Source organism: Hypomesus nipponensis, chromosome 12, assembly GCF_054491055.1.
Source record: "Hypomesus nipponensis isolate SF chromosome 12, ASM5449105v1, whole genome shotgun sequence".
Lineage (NCBI taxonomy): Eukaryota > Metazoa > Chordata > Actinopteri > Osmeriformes > Osmeridae > Hypomesus > Hypomesus nipponensis.
The window spans coordinates 7,668,968-7,690,986 of NC_140372.1; the positions used below are offsets into that span (position 1 = coordinate 7,668,968).

The window sequence follows — 22,019 nt, forward strand, 5'->3', positions numbered from 1 at the left end:
AACATTAATTTAATAGAATTGTAGCGCTACACTTCACAGATTAAGTTTCAAATACTACTGTGTGAATCTTTGGTTTTTGTTTATGCTCTTAGCTGTTACTAAAAGAGTCACTGAACATTATCTCATAAATCAACCGTATTAAGGTTTAATCGTCCAAGAAAAGAAAATATCTAGTGTCTTTTGAATAATTTATTTCCGTATCACCCTAAAAATGACAAATGCAAATTGTGGTCCATTCCCCAGCTGGCTATGGAGGTGCTCATTAGTTTTAAAGAAGGTTAATCCATTTAGCTTTTGCATATTGATATGCCAATTATGTCTAATTGTGGAAAAGGAATCCGTCAAGGTAATAGTGCATAAACACGCAGGAACATTAGGAACAACCCAACATGTAATAAAGTAGGTGTTAATTGGTAGGAGAGGACCGCTGGTCACTGAGGTGTGTAATCTTAGAGGAGATGGATCACTCATCAGATTTCCAATCATGCCATTTGCAGCCCCATGCTGTGCTATCTGCAGCTTCACCCGATATATACGAGGGATAATAAAAGCACTAAATATGAATGGCTACACCCAGCCTGGGACAAAAGAATCACAAGTCAAATACCCTGTTTATTCCATAAAGACTTCAGTAAAGTTTGTGTAACGTGATGTCATGATGACAATTTGATAAATGTGCTGATTACCCAAAATGTGCATCCTCACATTGTAAGGAAAAACCTGCATGAGCAATCTAACCAAGTGCACCTACAGTTACCTCTTTTACAAAGCAATCAGTGTTATCCCCACAGTTTAGAACCAAGTTATTCATATGTCCATTAATTCGAGACCAAGAACATGGACTTTAATTTCTTTAAAAGCCACAACGTTACAATTGAGATAGAAAGTGGGCGATGTTTTCTGACACCGTGAACCTGACACACTGCTCCCTTCAGCTCTGCTGCTCCTTGCTGGCTGCCATGGAGGATCCCAGAACGCTGATGAAGCGTTGGACATCGCTGAAAGAGTTGTAGAGTGGCACCGGGGCCACGCGCAGCACACTGGGTTCCCTCATGTCACACTTGACACGCGCAGTGGAATCCAGGTGTCACGTGGAGGGAAGAACAGGACTCACGTCAAGATGGAATACGTTGGCCGCCAGGGGTTCCACTAGCAGTATATGAATAGCGAGGTCGTACAAATCTATTGACAGATATTATGAGTATGAAGGTACTGAGAGCTACTCACAGCAACGCCACGTTTTTCCAGTTCTTGGAAGATAGCTCTGATGGGTACAGAGAAGGAGAGGGACAGCTGGCAGCCACGCTCCTCAGGGTTGGACGGGGTGATGATGTGGACGTAGGGCTTGTGAGGGTTGGTCTCATCCCTGACGTAGTAATGTTTGATTAGGTACTCCAGGTAACCCGTCAACAGGATAGACTTTTTGCGCAGAGCTTTCATACTGGTCATGTTAAAAACCTTGTATTGTGAAAGCAAGAAAAGAGAAAAGCAAGAATTGAACATTGGTAATGATAACGTACACAAATGTATTATAGTCATCATACTAATAAAACTGGTCATATAGTATGGAATATAATTAATGTGACAAACACATGCTAAAACAGAAATAAATAAACACTTTACATTTATTTTTTAAGTCTTACCTCTAAACTAGCTTGCAGTGGGCAAACTAGTAAAATAGGTTGGTTAGATAGCCTGAAGCCACTGACCCCTGGTAGAAGGTCCATTTCTGTGAAAAGACACATTATTAGTAAATACATGACCAAACTAAATCTATGTCATACTCAAATATACCAAAACATGGCAGTATGTATCCTGCTAAGAACTAAGAAAAGTAAAGACCTTTATCCGACAAGAGTCATATTTTTTTAAATGTGCATTCTAATTGACATTTATATTTCTGAACATGCAGAATAAAGCTCATACCATTATTCATCTGGAATCGTGTTTTCAAGTCATGTCCCCACCATCCTAAAAGCCTAAGATAAAAAAAAAAAGTAATTAATGGTCATGGTTTCAAGCAGGGAAAAGGCAACAATTCTTACATCTTACACAATAGTTAGAGCCCAAACAATGACATGTCTAACTACTTTAAGACTAGCTGCAGGTTAACTCACGCAGGTTTGATGGTCTGTTTGTGCTTCTCGTGGATAAAACATCCTGCCAATCCCCCTGCTCCAGAATTCACATACTGCACAACAACACAAACCAAATGAGCAGTATGTTTGCAAATAATCTTGTATGCACTGTTGTAAGGCTATACCAGTCGTCAAAAGTTTCTGCCCAGGTCAAATGCCTTTTGGCTTTTCCCTGTAACAATCCATGGCTTGCCTTGTAGGAACACCAGCAGGCAAAGTCCACCCCCCAGTTGTGAAGCTTGAGCTCAGCATTTCCAACAGCATGAGCACAGTCAAAGCCCACAAAGCAGCCCTGGAAAACACATGACAGTTTGGTCCATCTTAGATTCCAGGGCCAGGAACAGAGTTAACACCCAGGGGGTCTTAATGTGTCATCAAGTCTCCTGAGTGATTGTGTTGGTATAACTGGGAACCTCTGGGAAGCTCTTGTTTTTTTTTATCTCCAAGAATATAATTTCACTGACTTTCAAGGGTGTTGATGAGACACTTTGTTTGAATGTGACATTAACACATTTTAAGATACATTAGGTAAAAAATAATTTTAAAAACATGTTGTGTAAGCTAATGAGACCATCTGATGTTTGTTTCGCAATACAGACAGCTTAGGGCCAATGGAATGCTATTTTCACATTTTTATAGGGGCCTGCTACTTTTCAGACAATTATGTTTTTAGCAATCTTGTTGCATACAGACTTTCTTCCTTGGCCTATTTTGTGAAACCACTGTCAATCAACCTCGATCAAGTGGAAAGGGCAGAAGATAAGACAAGAATTGTGGGAACTAATATTAGAATTTACTTTATAATATTACGCAGTGCAGCTTTAAATGTCATTGTTATCTGTTCTACCATGCTCTGGCCACTAAAGGTCAGTATTTCCCACTTTAAATCATTACTGTAAAAAAGTGTGAGTGCAGCAGTCTGCCCTTACCTTGCTTTGACCAGCCTTGGTGATGGAAGCCATGTCAAAGAGCTGCCCAGTGTAGTACTGGACTCCACTGAACATGACGACTGCAATGGAATCCCCCTCCTTCTCTATCCTGTCTAGAATGTCCTCAGTCCTCAAAGTCTCCTCGCCCTGCAACATAGATATTAACAAGCCTTCACATCGCCAATCTGATTAGGTAAAATCTACACCACAATGATGTAAATGTATTGGTCGGTTGGATTTATTGTACTACTCAACACATACATATAAAGCGAGCACATCATGGAGATGCACCCATTTAAAACATAACGAATGATGATGCGATTGAATGTTGACATTTCTTCTGCAGTCCTTTTACTAGGATGGAATGCAAATCTTGACAGGCAAGCAAAGTCATGCTATGTAAGCTTTTATGAAGATCACAAAGTGCTTGGTGCTACCGAAATTACCAAACCCACACCTTATATAGCTACATTCAGTACACACAAAAACAGAGTGAACTCTAGCTATATAACCTGCGTGATGTGTTTGACCCTACCGGTCTGGGAGCCATAAGCAGCATGCTCTGCTGAGGGTCATATCCTCGCAGTTGGATTTGAGATTCCACAGCATACTGGAGAATTCACAAGGTTAGACATGAAGACAAATGTTGGCCTCGTAAAAGGCCCAGCTCACAGTACAGTTCAGCACATGATTTGGACACGTTATGTTGCAGTGTTCCATAAAGAACGAAAAACGTCCTTAGAGATTCATGAAATAGCTTACATGATCCGAGGGAAAAGCCTTATCCTCAATTAGAATTTTGTGCCGTTTTGCAGTGGGTTTGTAGAAGGAGAGCTGTCAAGAAATAATGACAAATAAGTACAATACATGTCTACACTGTCTGTTGTACTGGATACCAGCGGTGGATTTTAGTCGAAACACACTTACCAATAGAAGATGCAAATTAACTGTCAAACCATTCATCAAGGCCACCTCCTCAGCTTTAGCACCTATTCTCTCATACACACACACACGCGCGCGCGCACGCACACCATGGACTTGTTGGACAGCATTGCCTTATTGCAAATTCCATTTTAAAACGACGTTCAACCTTGAAAGTTGTTCATCTGAGCTTCAGTCTAAACAAAACATGACTATGCATGACATAACGGAAGAATTAAGGCCTCTCTGGTTCAAGTTAGAGATAGCGGATGCTTACCAACAACAGTTGCCATTAGTTCTTCTATGTTATTCTCAGCCCAAGCCCACGGTCGATCTCCTTGAACATGGCCGTGAACTCCACTTGAAAATATGGAGCACGATGTTTGATTTTAGCACGTGTTCTCAAAGATATAGCTATTAAAATGGCCCGTTATGAGAAACAATTCATTTAAAGGCAGATTAACCTACGTCTTTGCCCATTTATGCAGCTCTTCGTCGATATACTGCTTTGCTTTTTTGGGCTGAAGGCCGAGTGAGTTTCCCACAAAGTAAATGCATTCCTGGGAGCCATCTACAAGGGAGAGGTCGGCTATGGCAAAATGTACAGTGGATTAGCGCAATCTAAACACTCACAACACCTTCCAAAAAATGTGCAATGCACAGCGTCGTGCATTAGAGAACAAAAGTAACAATAGCGTCATGCCAACCCAACTATCTGAAATATGCTGATTCAGGTCCAGTTTGCCAGACAAGGATTAAACCTAGTCCTAGACTAAACTCTTTTTGAATGGGTATCTTCACCCTAACCCTCTACAATGATCATTGTTTTTTTCTCTTTAGGAGCTCCTAAAGAGAAAAAGCCCAGATACTGGTATCTGGGCCTGATCACTGTTTGGGCAATGTTATCATTCTCTCACAGTGTACCGGAGGACACATACCTCACAAACAATACACTGTAGGCTAAACTATGAGATGAGCAATTGTATATCCTAACCATTGCAGTCAGTGTGTCACAGGTTTAAACTCTTACTGATAACTCACAGGGCGGAAGATCGCCAATTTTGGGCATCCAAAATCTATCACGCATAAAATGTAGTTCGTCGTGCTGGTCCAGGTAGGCGGCTACTTCCTCAGAGGTAGGACTGCAGCCCAACAAGACAGAAACACGCTCGAAAACTTCCGAGGGGCAGTCAAAAATAAATGGATCCATTGCTTAAACTATTGCCCGAAACATACAATTGTACAGACTATTTTGAGAGACGGTCTAAAAGTGCAGAACACGCTACTGTAACTTGCTATTCCAAATAAGAAATACAATCTCGCTTGTTACCAACGCGCAAAAAAATAGGTGGCACACGCTGGAAATGTGGTCTTTCACCTTTCCCTGTAAATATTTTAGCTAATCATTATCTGAGCTTTGAGATAACGATTCCAGGCAGTGATTTTTGCCCCCTGAAGATGATGCGTTAAGGATTAGTAGCCCGTTCAAGTTATTTCCTCAATAATTTGATTTGGTCTAACGGTTCACTTCGTCTGGGCGTTTTACTTCCACTTTTAAACTAAGGAAGTGAAGCTAATAACCGCTTTAGTCAAATAAAAGTCAAATATATACTTATACTACTAATAGTATACGGACAGTGTGTCCGAGTAGCGTTTTACTGCCGATCAAAAATAAAGTGAGAAACAAATGGCACAACACCGGCCGTCGCTTCAACTCATTGGCTCAAAACACCATTTTAAACATTTCATCCAACAAGAAAGTTTATAAAAAATTAATAGTCTACCTCCTCCGGTAACTTATAGATCACACAGGCTACTTTGGCCGGATATATCGACAAAGAGCTGGGGGCAAAGACGTCGGTGTATCTGACTTAATATAAAATGTGTCTCATAACGGGCCATTTTACTGTAATAGCTATAGATTTGAGAACACATGCTAAAAGCAAACATCTTGCTCCATATTTTCGAGTGGAGTTCACGGTCATGTCCGGTCGACCGTGGGCTTGAGCTGAGAATAAAATAGATGAACTAATTGCAACTGTTGTTGGTAAGCATCCTCTATCTCCAACTTGAACTAAAGAGGCCTTACCGTAATGTAAGTGACATTCTGACCCTACTGTTGAAACAAGTTGTAGTATTAGATCATAGAGTGCTATTGAGTGAAAAACATTTTTGTCACATATAAAATACACTAGGGGGTGCCAGAGTTTCACAACACATGTAGCCTATTTGTAGCACATCCACACACAACAGTCATAGACAACACTAAAAGCACCTGTGTCATACAGGATGCTGGTGAGGCACAATAACGAGGATATATAGAAGCTTCTTCCTATTCAACTTTCAGAAGTCTTTCAGAGTATATTGTGTTTTTGAGCTATGTCAAGAGGGCCCTTACTCTGAAGATCACCGCAGTCCATCTCCCTCAGCCAATCAACATCTACCGGTTACAAGGTTGTTGTATGCACGCTGTGACTGCCCTTCTCAACCACTCTCCATACTCCTCCGGACAGTGAACCTCTTTGTGAACCTTTATTGAAATTCACGAGCCTGCCTCCTGGCCACCCCGCTCCAAAACTAGGTTTGTAACCAAACAGGGGCCATGGCAGTGGGGGACCTCTGACAGCGCTGGGACACGATAGAACACAAGGCTGAACACATTTTGGTCACAATTCCGACAGAATTGGAAAAATATGGAATGGTCATTTATGGAATTTTACAACAGCAGTGAAAAATCTCTGTCTTGACTGGGTATGTTCCCCGGTGTTCTTTGCTCCAGAGTTTGAGAGATGGGCTTGGTGGGATTGCCAGGGGTTGTGAGGGGAAGACTGCCATCAGGCGTTAACCCTCTGGAAGCTGGGGGCCATGGCCTGAACAGAAACTGTTACTTTTCAGATGATCCAGGACTGACATGACAATTCTAACGAGGTTGGTCTGGGAAAACCTCAGAATTCACAAGGCCTACAGGGCTTCAGTGAATTGCCCATGTTCTGCATTGTTTTCTCAATTGAAAGGATGATTCTGGTTCATGTGCTGTCATCTCATTCTGTGCACGTGATATTTTGTGAGGACTGTAGATGGCAGCAGAGGCATTTAAATAGCCAAGTAGTTCAAGCCATAGAAGTTACTAAAGACATCCCGTTACTCATCATTTACTTTCAATAAAACAATATAAATAAGACACACTTTAAAGCAGGAGAGATGGCCGGGTCCTCACAAGGTGTTTACAGTATTATATTTCAGATATTGTTTGGTTTATTGATGCTCTCTCTCTCTCTCTCTCTCTCTCTCTCTCTCTCTCTCTCTCTCTCTCTCTCTCTCTCTCTCTCTCACACACACACACTTATACGCACTCTGGATAACAGACATGCAGTCGCAAAACGCTACCATCGGCAACTGTGTCATATTTCCACTGACAATAGACTTTATGTAGGCTATTCTAGTCTACCTTCATATTTAAAAACTGTCAATAAAATAACATGTGGCCGCCATCCTTTTCTCTTTGATGTGGTTACCTTCTTCCTGATCTTCAACACTTTACTTTACTTGAATTCCTCCACGGCTCCGCAGAACAGAACGCGTCTGACTTGCAAGAAAGGACTTCAGGTTGCTTTTTACAACACTCGGAAGGGCGTACACGAAGTGCTGCTGTCAGCTTTCACTGTGCAACCATGTGCGACTTTATTTGGGCATTTTTGACAATTTCGGGGTTATTTCCTATTGCTAAAATGCTAACAACTGCCGGGGCAGACCAAGGTAAGTCGTTTCCAATATCTGGTGCAAGTTTCTGTGTAGTGTGGCTGCGCCTCTAAGGTTGTTTGGGGAGATTGGATCATGAGGGTGATGCTACATCTGTGTACTCATACCGAATAATGATGTATTAAGGATGCTATTTAAGCACAGTCGAATAATTCACCTAAAATTACATTAATGTTTGCATAGCTTCTGCGTTAACAGCCATCAAAACCTTAATGACGAACCCATATCCGTTCAGTTAAAGGTAAAGGTGTTTTTTGTTTACAGTTTTAAACTTTAACATCAAGTTTGCACATTTGTAGAAAAAAGGGGCATGCAGGATAATTGATTAGATTTAAGTCGATACTACGTTTGGCTGAACTTGTGACTTGTGTGTCATTGTAATATTGTAGTGTTGAAAAGTTTTAGAGTCTTCTCAAAATGTGGTCTGGACTGGCATATATTTAAGATTGCAGTTTACAAGCTCCAGGGTCACATGTATATACGTATGCTTATACAGAACCCCATCATAACAGGCAGCAGCAAAATAATTCCTCCTATTATTTAAACAAAATAATTAAAATATGATGTCTAATTTTGGAATGAATTCATTTTTAGGTGAAATTAAGTGTAATTACATTACATATTAGTGTTGGAGCTGCCTCTGCGTAGAATCCAAACGATTCTTGACAAAAAAAAAAAGATGTTTATCCTGTCATGTTGTAGTAGCTTACTATAACATTTCAGCCATGCTTTTGGGTAAGTGGTCATTAGATCTCTATGGCAGGAGTCGTCTAGTGCTGTCCATGGTCCTGACACATGTCATTTACAGTAATTCCTGGCAGGGCATTTTTGGTATTTAGTTTGATTGCACTCATCTAACATGCCCTGCTGTTATGATTTTACAAGCAGTATTTTCATCCATCACATTTCAATCAAATGAGAATGTTGATGTTTCATTTTTGCCCCATTTCCCCACTTTTGGCTAATTATTTTCCAAGTGGGTCACTTTGTGCTCTTGTCAGACAATAATTAATCATCACCGGATAATGTTAACATAGGTGTCTGTGACATTGGTGCCATTGTCTTGCTCCACATTCACTGTATGTGGGACATTTGAAAACACAGGTCAATTTTTTGTATTTGCAAAATGTATTTAATCTTACCAGAAACTATTCCCAGTAATTCCTCAGGTCACCTGATTCATTTTGTTGTTACAATTCGACATTTAATATTCATGTGAATCTGGACTGTGAATATAGTAAACTAACCCAGTTAAAGTCACCATCTTGGTTAACTGCTCCCATGTGAATACAGAATTCCTTGTAGACCTTTCAGCAGCTTTTTAAGAGCACTGCCAGATATGCTGAGTTTGCATGAGGGTGCTGTTCTTGCACTTTCAGTCAATTCAAGAGGCCTTTATAGATGCGGGGAAACAACCTACAAGGATTCAAACTATATCCAGTCACATTTAAAGCATCACAGGATTGAATGGCTGGCTATATTGGTTTCAGCTACAAGCTGTCCCATACTGTAAAACATATACTTTACTATTCAGTGTGTACAGTATTACACTGGAAACATGAAAAACTGTGTTCAAGCACAGATTCTGAAAAAAACAAAAAACAAATCCAGTGCATGTATCTGTGACAGCATAGCTGGTGTCCTTCTAGGAGTGGCTCAAACCCCAGAAGAACACAACGGTCTGGCTGCAAAGCATCCTGGTCTACAGCAATCACATCATGGTACTTTCTCATTTCACCTTTCTCATTTTTCAGTAAAACGTTTACCTTGGCAGGACATTCGTTGCCATTTCCAAAGCCATGTTTCACTTTTTGCGATGGAAGAGGTGGTTTGCAAAGGACCTGCATGTCTCATACGATTTAACAGTGGAAATGGCCAATATGTTGAAAGAGGGAGTGCCAATGTGATGAAATGGTTTTCACTGCCACCTGCAAGCCATGTGAGCTTGATATGGGACTAACTGAGGCTGACTAGTGGCCATCTGATAATACTGGCACATGACCTAACCCCCTCAAAAGACTTATATGTGTCCCCAGCACTGAGGTGTCTGTTATTGACTTCATAATCATTGTCTCACCATCTGCTCCTAGGACATTATTGATTGGAAACATCATTCACAAAATGGAAAAGTAAACTGAATTCATTTCATAATTTGATCAGAACATTTTGATGGGAACATAGGCCAAACGTATTCAGAATCATCTTACACAAACCACTTAATCCAGAACCTTCATCCGCTTATTATCAACAAAAAAACTATTGATGCACAAACACATTAGCCGACAAAAGAGCAAAAGACTATGCCTCAAGGAGTTTGGTAACTGAATTTCTATTGCTGTAGTTGTTTTTTCCACAAGAAAAGAATGTAAGACTTTTAATAGGTTTTTGTCAAAGTGTGTTAGTCCAATACCAGTTTCTGTGAAAGACCTAGGCAACATGCAGTCTTTACATCAGTCGGCCTGTCTGGAAAGGGTATCAACTAATTTAAGTTAATTGAATCGAATTAGTGTGGAAAAAGTGTTACGGTTGCTAAATGCAGTGTAATTGAAATCTGCATCCCTCTACCATCCCTCCGGGTGATTAGTCTCTCAGCTGAGCAGCAGAAAAGGCTGCCTGGAGTACAGCGGAGAGAAAACGTGGTAACTAGCCAAAAAGGGTCTCTACAAGTGCTCAGGAAGAGAAGATTAATCACCAACAGCCTAACTGCGAAATGGGCCGCAAAGTGGCTTTTATGGATTCATTTAAGATCATGACAGGGTTCTGAAAGACATATTGGTATTGCAATGGAACAAATGCATTGGAAAACGAGGGACATTCTTTATAACATCGTCATGAATGTTTTTCTGGTAATTATCTTTTTAAACAGGAGGAAAAACCAGGACATCCGCAAAGCAGGCCTAATTCACTCTCTCCCGACCCTGTGACTGAGACAGAGGAGGCATCTGCAGGTTTTGAAAGTCCTCTAAAGGAAGGATGATGCTTGGATTCTTATGGAGATTCTGCCCCAAATTCAGCTTAACATACTTCCATTACTGTGGCTTGTTACTCAATTTACAATACCGTAGCAGTGATTAACATATTAATGACACATTCCGCCCTCCAATGATGTGGACATTTTTCAACCGTTCACATTTGTATGCACTGCTATTTTTAGTTTCCTTTCTAATACGTCTGCATATACGGCACATTATGTCAATTCATATCCTGTAGTGTATTGATTTTGGTGAATTTCACAAATAGATGAATGATTCATGATTTACCGTAAGCATCCAAAAAGCTGTCTCCCAGGAAAATTGTTGATGAGTTGATGAGGAGTCATGATATGGGTGAGGATGAAATAATTTCTGACAAATCTCTATGCGCTCTTTGCGAGCAAAACAACTTGATAAGATCACGACTTTGTATCTTTGTCAAAATCCAAATGCATCTTTACACATTTTCAGAGCGTGTCATACTGCTGTCTGTTGCTTCCTTGTCAGTGATGTTGTGAATTATCTTGAAAAAAAGCATAAATTCTGTTGTCACACAATTAATACATTCTAAAGTCACGCAGTTGTATTGTGAAAATACTATAGTCCTTTCTTTGTATCAGTGAGACTGTCCTCTCTCTCTCTGGATGCTGATGACACAGTAGTTTCACAACAATGGAAAGCTCTGAAAATACTCCCAATAGTTGTACTGTAAATGTTCATTAATCAATTGAATGCTTGTGCCTAGAACTAGTCTTTAAGATATTTAACTAGAAAACGTACTCTAGGTTAAAAACTCAAAAGCATAGTTCTTGGACATTACTAATTTGAGTTTTGGAAGGATAATATTTATTTACAAGTGCAAGATAGTTGGTTATACTGGATTGGGTCCTACTTTTAAATGTGTCAAAACTCTGGACCATCTTATGCAAAGGATGGAAATTAAACAAAAGCAAATGACACACTGCATTTAGAATTTCAAAGGTGTCGTTATTAGGAAATAATATGAAGCAGCATGGCTGTGAAATGCACATAATTTTAAGATTCACCCATACATTATTAATATTTGCTTACTTGGGGTGTTTTTTTATGGATTATGAGACTGCTTTGACACTTGTCTTTGGCCTCCTAAATAGAAAACACCATCATTAAAAATGTGCTTATACTATGGTGATAAACTGCTCATGCGACTGGGACCAAGTGACCTATGCGAAAATGAAGGTTGCTCACATACTGAAAGCACCTGGTGTTGTGAATTCTAAGATGTAGCCACGAGGAGCCTCGAGTTCTTAATACAGACGTAATGAAACTGGAATGAAAATAGGCTCACTATAGGTGTAGCCTAATCATTTGACACAATTATGAACAGCAGCACTGAAGTTAAAATGGGCACTATGCCTCAGGAGCTGGACCAACAATAAGATGGGAGTTCTCTGTTGAATCATTCAAGATAGGTCTGTTGTAACATTAACGTTCATTACATTTACATTACATTTATGCATTTACCAGACACTTTTATCCAAAGCGATTTCCAAAAAAGAGCTTCACTAAAGTGCATAGGTCACTGATCATAACAACGAGATAGCCCCAAACATTGCGGGTAACCAAAACATGAAGCATACTTTGTGAAAACTAAATAAGTCCCAAAGGGAAGAAGCATAAGAGCATGTAGTTAAACAAGATACAATTAAAAAACATTCATATTAAAGCTCTTTACATTGTTGAAATAGTTTCAGCTCTTGAACATTCTAATTATATGCTGTATAGTACAGTTGGTGTTGTTCTCGAAACTGTCAAACAAACAGATAACACAGTCAACCCGGAAGGTTCAAGCTGAGAATGATGCATCTCATCAATGTTCTACGTAAAAAAAACTGCCTCATCTTGAAATGAGGAGATACTACAAAGTGGAATGCTCCCTTTTGAACTTCAACATCAGCGGTAGACTCTCCGGTTTTCACTCCACAAATGATTAGGTTTTGTTGTGAAAGCTGCAAAATGTACAGAGACTGCTGCTTTTATGAAATGAGGTGTCCTGCCCACTGCACAACAGGGGGTCTGGAACCAAGCTCATAATAGCGCACTCATGAAGGTACCTTGCAACACTTCCTGCTGTTATGCTAATATGCTCTTCGCTATGTTATACTGAAAGGCAGGTGATGAAATGGCTCGCATTGTCTTGGAAAGGAAGGTCAGAACAAAGTTTGAACATTCCAGAAGTTCTATAGTTGCCCCCTTTCAATCCGTTTGAGAAGTGGCATGAAGTCGACTCTCAACCGGGTTTGTTAGCAGCATTGTTTATGAATCGAAATCAAAAGGAAATTTTGCTTCAGAAGTTTCAGAGATGTTCATTCATTTTGTATTGCCACAAGATGAGACTCTGAGTGGTCCAAATTGTATTTAATTGGCCCTGTGTACTTCCTGAGCAGAGCTGTTGCTGCTCCAACTCTCACCACCACTGCCCTCAACACAATCTGTTATCCTTAGAGAGACCTTTATTAGAGATCCTAAGCTACTTGAGACAGGATCAGTAGATGCTTTGATCTCCTGTAGTTTCTTGTGCATGCATTTTCAAACACGTCAAATGTTACTTAGCCACTCACTATAGTATAGGACAAAGGAATCTTTTTTCTTCTTCTTGATATTTGATTTTTTGGAGGAGGATGGTGTTCTTAATGTTATTTTATAAAGTGATGTGCAGACACATGACAGAATGTCTTATCTGTCAGGTATTCAAACTTCTGACAGTCTTGTCAGCACAACCTCTAGAGAAGTTATGCGTTTTATGCTTTGTTTTTTCTTAGTTTTCTCCTTGTTTTCTCTTTGTTTTTCTATATAAATACACCACAATTTGACAGTTTAACTGTTACTCCCTTGGCTTTGTGCCGCTTTGTAAAATGTTGTTATGGTTACCTTACCTCACATATATTAGTGTCATTATGGAAATGAGCCTCTATGGAAAAAAACCTTTGTCTTAAGACTTGTGATGTAAACTGTTATATTCTGTTTCATGAGTCGATTACGGAATAGAGATACAATCGGTCTTCCTTCTTCAGTGTTGACATCAAACTAAGAGTTGTTCAATAAAACTGCGATGGCATCAGATTTTGCAACCCAGACAAAAATGTGCAATGGCAGTCGCAGACTGTAGCTATTTACACAATAGCCAATAGATGAGTCTTATGTTTATAAAAGCATGTTTACTCAGGGTGACTTTCCCTGACACACGTCACAAAAAAATAAATGACTTGTGAATGTATCTATTCCCTTGGAGACCTGGCACCTAGAGGGAAGAGGTTTGTGGGACTAATGTAGCATGGCATTGTGGTATTAAACAGCAAGACAGCAGTTTCCCCAATGAAGCCACAGAGGCCGCGCTGTCTTTGTGTGTCTTTGAACATGGCCCGACGCTGTAGGGATGTGTCCCTAGTTAACCTGCCACCAAAGCTGTGTACGGTACTGAAGGCATACTTACTGCAGGATACTCGTGATCTGAATCTTCTCAAGCATAGATCTATGAATTCATCTCAATGTTATAGTCTCTCTTGAGAGTTTGAGGCAGACACTCCTGCTGAATATTCTTGATTTGCGACATCGACTCCACTGTACAATAGCGCGTTCTACTTTGTTCTGTTGTAAATTAGAGTTTAGAGTCCTTCTCTGTTTAGTTTAACCTGATACAAGTCCTGGCTGATACTTGTCTCTGACGGCCATAGGAAATAAATGTGTTGCTTGTTTCTTGTACTGGAAGGTTATTCAGGGGTGGTTTACAGGATCATTTCACCCTTCCAAACACTCAGAGCGTGAACAGGCACATCTTGCCAGCAGGCTGTCTGATGTGTTATGGGTTAGGTTTAGTGAGGTGTGATTTTATGGAACAATTCCAGATCATTCTGTTCCTGTTGGAAACCATTTTTGTATTCAATTATAGATCCGTAAGGTTTTGTATTTAAATGAGTGAATCTGGTGAAATGCGCCAGAAACACACCTCAACATGTCGTGACATGTTGACGACACCATAATGAGCAAAATATTGCTGAGCTGAGACAAGGTTTCAATGGCGCATCAGCTTTTTTTTGTGAGATCCAAAATATCATAATTTGTGACCGTACCTTTGTGTGTGTGTGTCTGTGTTAGTGTGTGTGTGTGTGTGTGTGTGTTTATCTGGCAAGCAATAACCTTATGCAGAAGAAACTTTAATGTAATAAGAATCGATAACAAGCACACAGTTAAACCCATTTCAAGTGAGAATAGACGTCTATTGTAACTGCTGCGACCGGCCGTTTTTTTGAATGAAGGAACACAGTTGGACATGAACACATTTAACAATGTCCCAGCGTACCCTCACCTGGGGGAGGCACATGCCAAGCCAGGTAGACCGTGCGATGAGCAACGGCGTTCTCTCAGCAGCAGACACTTTACCTCAGTCCTCTGGAGAACTGGGGATTTGGATGAAGCCGGAATATTTTTTACCATTTTGGTATTTGTTGAATTATATATGATACTCTTGCTGAAATCCTTAAAGTGGAACGAGCATCCACAGGGAAAGCCAGGAGTGGAAACCTCTGGGTGTTGACCCTGGAACCACTCCTAAGGAACACATTCAGGCTGTGTGTTTGACAAGACTTGAGCTGGGTTGAGTTTGGGGAGCAAACAAGAAAAACTTGCTAAGTTTTTCTAACTAATTTTTTAATGTGTTGCTGGTGTCTTGACTATGAGAAACCCACATAGTTATACAACATTAATACTGTAAATTCAGATTTATTCAATTTATTTTCATTTTTCCAGGCACAAATGACATGTTTGTGGGGTGTCCACCAAATCACGTGCAGTGCATTGGAACACGAAGATGCCTGCATTATAGTAAGCTCTGCAATGGAGTAAAGGACTGCACAGACGGATATGATGAAGGAGTGCACTGTCGAGGTGAGTTCACAAGAGATTTGTTGCAGTAGTGCTGTGTTTTAGAGTAGCAGATTAGTTTAAAATTGTTAATGTGTTTGCATTTGCATTACACAGTGACATTATCAAACTATTGAAATCCCATCGTCAATAAATCCTGTGTAAAACACAATCCACCAAACCTTTAAAACCACGAGTGAAAATGTCCAATTCTATTACCATATTCATGATCCTTAAAACTATTTTTAGGCAGAAGGTAGTAGAAAACTCTCCAGGGGAGGGATTCAGAATAGAACATGAAAGTGAGTGATTATACTGCTGTGGTGAGGTGCAAAAGTTGCCTTAGTAGCCAAATCTTTGTCAGCTGAGGTGTTAAATGTAGTATTTTTTTTTTTGTTTGTGAAAAATTCTATCTCAACCCTCACCATCCACAGTACATACAGCCCCAGGCTGGCCCATCCCACACTGATTGCTTGGCTTCGCCTCATCACTCTCCCATGATGCCTCACCAGGGCACCACCAATGGGGAGTTGGGCACTCATAATGAGCAGGTTCCTAATGTGAGGCGTGAACCAGCGGGGTCTGAGTAATACGTTTGTCCCCATCATTCCCTTCATGTACTGTACATCCCATAGGGGCCATGGTGCCCTACTTGGGTGGGAGTGGAGCTTAGTCTAGCCTAGCGGACCGAGACAGGGCGGAGCTGGACCTAGGGCCGTGTATCACAGTGACGTTCTCCCGGTGGTACAATGGATGGTCTCAGCAGGGCGCTGTCCTGAACCGAAGCCCCAGGCAGCCGTCCCATGGCTCAGAGTCTCCCACACCCCCAGAGGCTGGAGCCGCCTTGTTAGTCGAACACTCAGTGGTGGCTTCACCTTCAGGAAACACTGTATGAGAGATAGGGACATCAGTCACACCACAAGGATCAGTGTCAAGGCCCCTTGGTAATGGTCTGCTTTACCAGCCAGACTTCAAAATGGGGGTGTGGTGCTTGCTGTCCAGCCTAATATTTTTTAATACAGCATGTTTAATTGTTCCTCTCTTTATACGTCCTTTATGGATGTAATTAAATTGGAGTGTCCACTTCATAACTGAAGTCATACAGTATAATACTGTATGTTCAAAAGGGTTGGTGAATGGTTGTTATTCACATTCACTGGATGACTAGGATTACTCACCAGTATTGAAAAAGATTAAAGCAGGCATTTTGAATTACAGGATATGTTTATTTATTTTTTTACAAAAAAGGCAAATCCAGCTGGTGATATCAATCAATACAGGGGTAGAGGTATTTAAACTGCAAGCAGTGTAGCGTTGCTCTCAGAGTAATGTCTACGATAACAAGCACTTAGTGTGTGGAAGTGATGAATTAGCCACATTTGGACCTTATATTTCCTACATACTTAGAAATGGAGCTCTTGACGTTCTATTGAATTATGTCAACAAAAACGGCATTCTGTAAGATACGTTTTTGACGTAATTACAAAAATGATATGTTTTTATTGTCTTTCACTGACAGAACTCCTGCCAAAATGCCATGAGATGTTGTGTCACTATAGCTGCGCCATGACTTCCAATGGGACGTTTTGTTACTGTGCGGATGGGTTTGAGGTGGGGGACAACCAGCGATCCTGCCAAGGTATGGCGGAGACAAATCCCTGGAGATCTAGGAACAATGTGACTCCCTGTTCCTCTCATCACAGTTTCCTTTTTGATATCTTCTGATAGGACACATTAAGTTGGAATATTGGCAAGTTGAAGTGGAGAGTTCCTTTGATGGCACCGCTTTCTAACAGATGTTTGGCCTCCGCAGATCGTGATGAATGTGCAGAGTATGGGATGTGCAGTCAAACCTGCATGAACACTTATGGTTCATACAGATGCAGCTGCACAGATGGCTACGCCTTACAGTCCAACAGAAGGTCCTGCAAAGCCAAGGACGGTAAGATGATCTATGATGTTATGGCTACAGTGGATCTGCTTCTACTACAGTATACTACACAACTATAAATCTTACACTGCTATGGGATAGTCCTGCTTTTTAAGTATCTTAAATATCTAAAAGTATCTTTAAAATAGCCTTTAGCTAAGAAAAGGCAAATGGGTACAGAATAACCCTTGGAATTTTTAAGACTGTGAAGCTCAATTGATCCCTTGCATTCCTCAAGCTAATGAGTTCAACTACCTCAGTACGGCGGGATAAATCATTTTAGTGTAAATGATGTACTTGGATGCATTTGGCCCCTGATGCTTTTAGCCTTGTACTCCTGCCAGCCAGGTCAGTCACTTCCTTCAGTTTCACTGAAAAAGCACATCATGTTGATTACTTTAATGAAATTGAACATTGTTAATGATTCTATTTGTATATTTTAAGCCCTGAGAAGAACACAAAGCATGCAAACTCTTAGCATTAGCATACATTAAATTTGAGGATGCCCTGTAACACATGCTTGCTTGTCTCCACGGGAGCCTAACATGCTTTGTTGAAAGTCTATACAGGTGTTAGCTAAGTTACTGTATGACATCAGACACTTAAGTGACTCCAGTTTTGTTTGCCATACTTATGCAAACTTCCCACTCATCCTTTGTATTGTTTTAGACCCTGGGGACAGACCACCTCTCCTGCTCATAAGTAGCACAGAGTACATCACTGGAACACACCTTAATGGGTCGTCTGTCTCGAGCCTGAAGCCACTAAAGACAAATGGAACTCGGACAATGGATTTCATTTACAAGGAAGATTCGCTCTGCTGGCTTTCCTCCACAAACTCCACCAGACAGCTCTGGTGTGCCACTATGACCAAATTTAAATTATTTTCACAACCACACCAACTACTGAGGGAAAAGTATCTTTCAAGTATGTGTCAGATTTGTCATTCTGTGTTCTTGTTGTGTTTTCTGTTATCAATGTATGATGGGTGATATCTGTTCATTTTCTGTTGTTTTTAGATGTGGAGCATTTTGCAATAGACTGGCTTACAGGAAATATATACTTTGTGGATGGAGTCAGTGATGAAATATTAGTCTGCCAGTTAACAGAGGAAGAATGTGTTATAATTGTCGATCACGATCTTCAAAATCCAAGTGGAATTGCTCTGGACCCATTTATGGGGTAAGCTTAGTTTTTATCTCTCGTTGTTTGCTTTTGTTCTTAATTTTTCTTCTTCTAATGATGTCATTCGAAACAAAGTTTGGTATATTAGTTGCAGTTTTTGTGAACTGTACCAAGTGTAATAAGTCAGATAAATAAGGGAAGAGAAAAGTGTATGTTATTGTTGCATCTCAATTTTATCAAGTGCCGTCAAATAGCACTACCATACATTGTCACATAAAGTCCCCCTTTCTATGCTAGAAATGCTGTGCACGATTCAAAACATTTGACATCTTATTTTCGTAAATCCACACTGGTTTGTGATGAGGAGTTGTAGCTGTTGTCAGAAGAAAGTGCCATTTCCCGCTGACAGAGCATTTCTCTGCCAAACCACGGCTTAGGTAAAAAAAAACTGTGGTATTCCTCTTCTGCTGTGACTTGTATGGATTAAGTGGCTCCCGCACCCTGGCTGTCAGTCGTCATTAGACAAATGCTTTATCCTCCCCTTGCACCCTCACTCGCCGCACCTCCATGCAACAAAGCCTCTCTCACTACATCAAAGCAAGGAGGTAATATGTCAGTATCATTGGATTGAATTATTGATGCAGAATTTCCTGCCAACTCATTTTGAATGGCAATGATGCACAATATATTTGACAAAATTGAGAGCCAAATTAGACTTCATGTAAGTAAATACTACTGGTATATAGATTATATCATCTCAGTGATACAGAACGTCTGAATTTGGATTAAATGAAATGATCTTTGAAATGTAAGTAATAAATTGAAGGGAATGGAATTCAGTGATGTGCATATGAGATGGGGCCCAGTCATGATGAGTATCTGGGATGCAGTGCTTGGATGAATGTGTCAAGAAGAGGTTTGCGGATAGTCTCGATTTATTCTTGTCTTCAAAACTCTGCTTAACGGTTCAAATGAGTTTGTTCCAAACGGCAGGCAAATCTTTTAGAATTGTTCTCGTTACTATTTTTGTTCCTGAAGTTCCTTTTAACATAGTTTGATTATGTACACACTGTTTTATACCCAGGGATTCGACTTGCCTTTCAGGAAACTTTTCCTCACAGACTTTGGGGCCCCAGCTAAGGTGGAGCAGTGTAGCATGGACGGCAGCAACAGAAGCAGGATAGTGGAAAACCAGACGGATCGACCCACAGCCCTGACTCTTGACCTGGTCAGGAAACTGGTCTATTGGGCCGACGTCCATCTGGAATACATCGCAGTTGTGGACTACAATGGGAGAAATAGACGCACTGTTATACAGGGGAGCTTTGTAAGTATAGCTTTACACGTAAATTACTGCAGATATTGTTTCAGTAATGTGTGTATGAGGAAAGCCAAACTTTATTTTTGATACTTACCTTCCCCCTGATAATATACTCCCTTTTTAAAAGCATCATGTAAGGATTAAATTGAGGAGACATGCAAATATGTTTACTTTGGAATCATTTGAGATGATATTGAATTTGCTGTAAAGGAATCCCATGCCACCTCTGCTTGGTCTGACAGCTCCCTCTTCTCATCACTTATTCTCACTTCCCCAGGTGTCCTACCTTACTGGATTATCACTCTTTGAAGATTATTTGTTTGCAGCCTTCTCAGAGACCTCCAGAGCCAAAGTAGACATTTTGCAGATAAACAGGTTTAATTTCACAGACTTTCAAACTGTTGCAACCATCGAGAATGTTACGGGAATACGGGTGCATCATAAACTCATTCAAACAACAGGTAAAAAGTGAAAATAAAAAATCACCTCGTTACTTCATTTTTAAAACAATGCACAGTGCAGGCCTGTGTGTTGTGCTCAAAAAACTCCTACAGTATAAATAGCAAGGGAGATTAATCGATAACTTAGCCATTAATTTCCTTTTTGATTTTATTGAAAATACCTCTCTAAGTCTCTCTCTCTCACTCTCTCTCCATGTCTCTCTCTCTCTGTCTCCTTGTCTCTCTGCCTCTTTCTCTGTATTTCTCTCTGTATGTCTTTCTGTTTCCTTGTCTCTCTGTCTCTATGTCTCTCTCTGTCTCTCTGTCTCCATGTCTCTCTGTCTCCATGTCTCTGTTTCCTTGTCTCTCTGTCTCCTTGTCTCTCTGTCTCCTTGTCTCTCTGTGTCTTTGTCTCTGTCTCTTTGTCTCTCTGTCTCTGTCTCTCTGCAGTGAGGAGCCATGCGTGTGAGCCAGATCATTCTGGGAGGAAAGGAGGCTGCTCACACATGTGCTTGCTCAGCGGAACGTACAAATCCGGATCATGCCTTTGCCCTACAGGCTTGGTCCTGGCCAGCGATTGCAAATCCTGTAAAAGTAAGCATAGTGGAACTTAGGGTCACTTATAATGATGGGGTAACACAGATTCCCTTTCTTTGGTGGAATTCGATTTTCATTTCCATTTTTTCTTGTTGATGTCATCGCACCTCGCAGTGACGTGTGTATGGGTATGAAATACCTCTCCATCATTTTGTAATCAAGTATTTACTTGCATTTTGTAATTGAAAATAGTATAAGTCACATCCCAATGTTATACATTGTTTTATTATTTTATTTGGTGTTCCACAAAATGACACACTCGTACACATACACACAGACCCATGATCCATGTGCTCAAACTAATCCATTTGTTTGTTTTCAGAGTATTCCTCTGCCAGTTCTAATAAGCACCCGAGTCAATCCAAACAATATTTCAGCCAGTCACTAATGAATTGTAAACAGCCATCTAAATCTCTGTTTAAGACTGCCTCAGTTCCTTTCCCTGTTGCCTTGTCTCAGAAAAACACAGAAAATTAATCACATTGATTTCAGAAACCCTGATCAACATCACTCATTATGGTTTGAGTCATGATGATGCATTTAGCTTTTTCAAATGCAGTATCTCATGAGTGAATCATACGTGTATCAATGTAATATACTCAGTTTACAGATGTGTTACAGTATTGTATGTTTTTGCCCTGCAGAGCCCATCAATGAGGTGTTTCTCTTCTATGGAAAAGGGAGACCAGGGGTCATACGAGGACTGGACCTGAATAATAAGTCAGGGGTTCAGCCAATGCCACCCATCGAGGGTCTGGTGAACCCACGGGCCATCGACTTCCATGCCGAGACCAGGCACATTTACTTTGCCGACACCACCAGCTTCCTGATTGGCCGGCAGAGACTTGACGGGTCACGTCGAGAGACGATCCTAAAGGATGGTCCGTTATTTTATGTGTATCTTCATGTTGCTTCCAACATTTCCGAGTTACAGACAGATGTCCCTCAGTTTTGAGAGTTTTGAGGAAACAAGTGGAAATTATTTGAC

General features: G+C 40.5%; 2 protein-coding genes across 2 annotated transcripts in view; one reads left to right on the forward strand and one right to left on the reverse strand.

Moving 5' to 3' along the window:
- Positions 1–822: 822 nt before the first annotated feature.
- On the reverse strand, positions 823–5,217 carry kynu (kynureninase). The gene is made up of 13 exons (XM_084668472.1): positions 5,030–5,217; positions 4,457–4,577; positions 4,266–4,348; positions 3,995–4,056; positions 3,830–3,901; positions 3,603–3,677; positions 3,068–3,214; positions 2,332–2,430; positions 2,118–2,191; positions 1,927–1,979; positions 1,644–1,729; positions 1,228–1,458; positions 823–1,060 (listed from the first exon to the last, which is right to left on the reverse strand). The coding sequence occupies exons 1-13, from the start codon at positions 5,196–5,198 to the stop codon at positions 932–934; spliced, it is 1,401 nt and encodes a 466-aa protein (XP_084524598.1). The 5' UTR covers positions 5,199–5,217; the 3' UTR covers positions 823–931.
- A 2,442-nt stretch (positions 5,218–7,659) lies between these two features.
- Positions 7,660–22,019, forward strand: part of lrp1ba (low density lipoprotein receptor-related protein 1Ba) — a 68,758-nt gene continuing 54,398 nt past the window's right edge. Inside the window, exons 1-10 of the mRNA XM_084668580.1 lie at positions 7,660–7,744; positions 15,505–15,642; positions 17,138–17,257; positions 17,432–17,560; positions 18,218–18,475; positions 18,568–18,730; positions 19,778–20,000; positions 20,272–20,455; positions 20,885–21,028; positions 21,676–21,912. Coding sequence (XP_084524706.1) covers positions 7,660–7,744; positions 15,505–15,642; positions 17,138–17,257; positions 17,432–17,560; positions 18,218–18,475; positions 18,568–18,730; positions 19,778–20,000; positions 20,272–20,455; positions 20,885–21,028; positions 21,676–21,912 — 1,681 coding nt within the window. The remainder of the gene's footprint in view (positions 7,745–15,504; positions 15,643–17,137; positions 17,258–17,431; positions 17,561–18,217; positions 18,476–18,567; positions 18,731–19,777; positions 20,001–20,271; positions 20,456–20,884; positions 21,029–21,675; positions 21,913–22,019) is intronic.

Bases quoted from the DNA above. Each gene is read 5' to 3' on its own strand.
- kynu (XM_084668472.1), bottom strand. From the start codon at position 5,198: ATGGATCCATTTATTTTTGACTGCCCCTCGGAAGTTTTCGAGCGTGTT. The intron at 4,578-5,029 runs GTGAGTTATCAG...ATTTTGCCATAG, and splicing joins AATTGGCGATCTTCCGCCCT to CCGACCTCTCCCTTGTAGAT. The intron at 2,431-3,067 runs GTAAGGGCAGAC...TGTGTTTTCCAG, and splicing joins CCAAGGCTGGTCAAAGCAAG to GGCTGCTTTGTGGGCTTTGA.